The 1,142-nt window shown below is 26.4% G+C and overlaps 1 protein-coding gene across 1 annotated transcript; it reads left to right on the forward strand.

Moving 5' to 3' along the window:
• Positions 1–538: 538 nt before the first annotated feature.
• PCYB_007550 (hypothetical protein) lies at positions 539–1,078 on the forward strand (the record flags this gene model as incomplete). Its single annotated transcript, XM_004228176.1, has 1 exon — positions 539–1,078. A coding segment is annotated over one exon (540 nt), but the record flags the coding sequence as incomplete, so codon positions are not given.
• Between the last annotated feature and the right edge of the window lie 64 nt (positions 1,079–1,142).

Genomic DNA, 1,142 nt, shown 5'->3' on the forward strand with positions numbered 1-1,142 from the left:
CATCACGTTTTGAACATCGAAAAAGTCCTTACCAAATGCACATTATAGTGAAATTATATATTAAATTTATTATTGCTTCTTAATAGATACTTTCGTTAAGATAAATGGTTCTTATTATAAAAAAAAAAAATAATAAACCATAATATTTTTTAATATTAATGTGGTTAGATGATATATGATAAATTTTCTTCTTTGAAATAATTCATTTTTTTTTCTGTATTTTACTATACACTGTAATGATATATATATTATTTACATCTTTTATTTCTGACATATCCAACCGCCTAATCAGGAATATTTTTAATTGAATAAAATTTTAGCTAATTAAATTTTATAAATACCCTCTAAGTATGTCAAATTCGTGTCGACCTTTAAATAAAGAAGACAGTAAAGAGGTAGTTTTAAAATTTATTTCCATTATTCGTTAATTATACATTAAAAACATTTACAATATTGATTAAGGAGTTAATGAAATATTATGTTATATTTAAAAATATACCTACATATATTAGTTTTTTTCGTTTTTTTATCATTCAGAATGAATTCGATCTTAGGTGTGCTACTAAGATCTTTGAACCACATCTTAGGAAATTTAATTATTTACCCCCTGAATTTTTGGATCATATTAACAGAATTAAAAAATCCCATATTAAAATACATTTCATATTACTTTGTACAATATTATATATATGGATATAATTATTATAAAGATAGTCTACAGCATCATAGAAACGGAGCTTGCAGTTATCTCAATCATTGGTTAGAAGAAAAAAAAGATTTATTCACGTATGGTGGGAAGTGTACTGAAAACCTAAGGTTGTGGGAAAGAAATATTGAATCTCTGTGGGAAATGTTAGATGTTCAAGAATACCATATTATTAAAGATAAGTTTGAAGTTAAGTCATGGTGCAAACAAATTCCTCGCTTGTCCAAATTAACAAATTTTCCTAAGGAAGTGAACTTTTCTAATTGTGAAGAAAGAATTTCTGGAGAACTCTATAGAGTAGTTCCCCATGATGAAACAATTACAACTGAATGCAAATGTTCTGAATATGAATTACCAAAGACATCCCAGATTGTAGGTGATGCCCCTGATAGTAATCCAACTAAGAAGATTGCAGTCACTTCAGGTTTGACATCTG

This window comes from Plasmodium cynomolgi (assembly GCF_000321355.1).
Source record: "Plasmodium cynomolgi strain B DNA, scaffold: 1353, whole genome shotgun sequence".
In the NCBI taxonomy this organism is placed as follows: Eukaryota; Apicomplexa; class Aconoidasida; order Haemosporida; family Plasmodiidae; genus Plasmodium; species Plasmodium cynomolgi.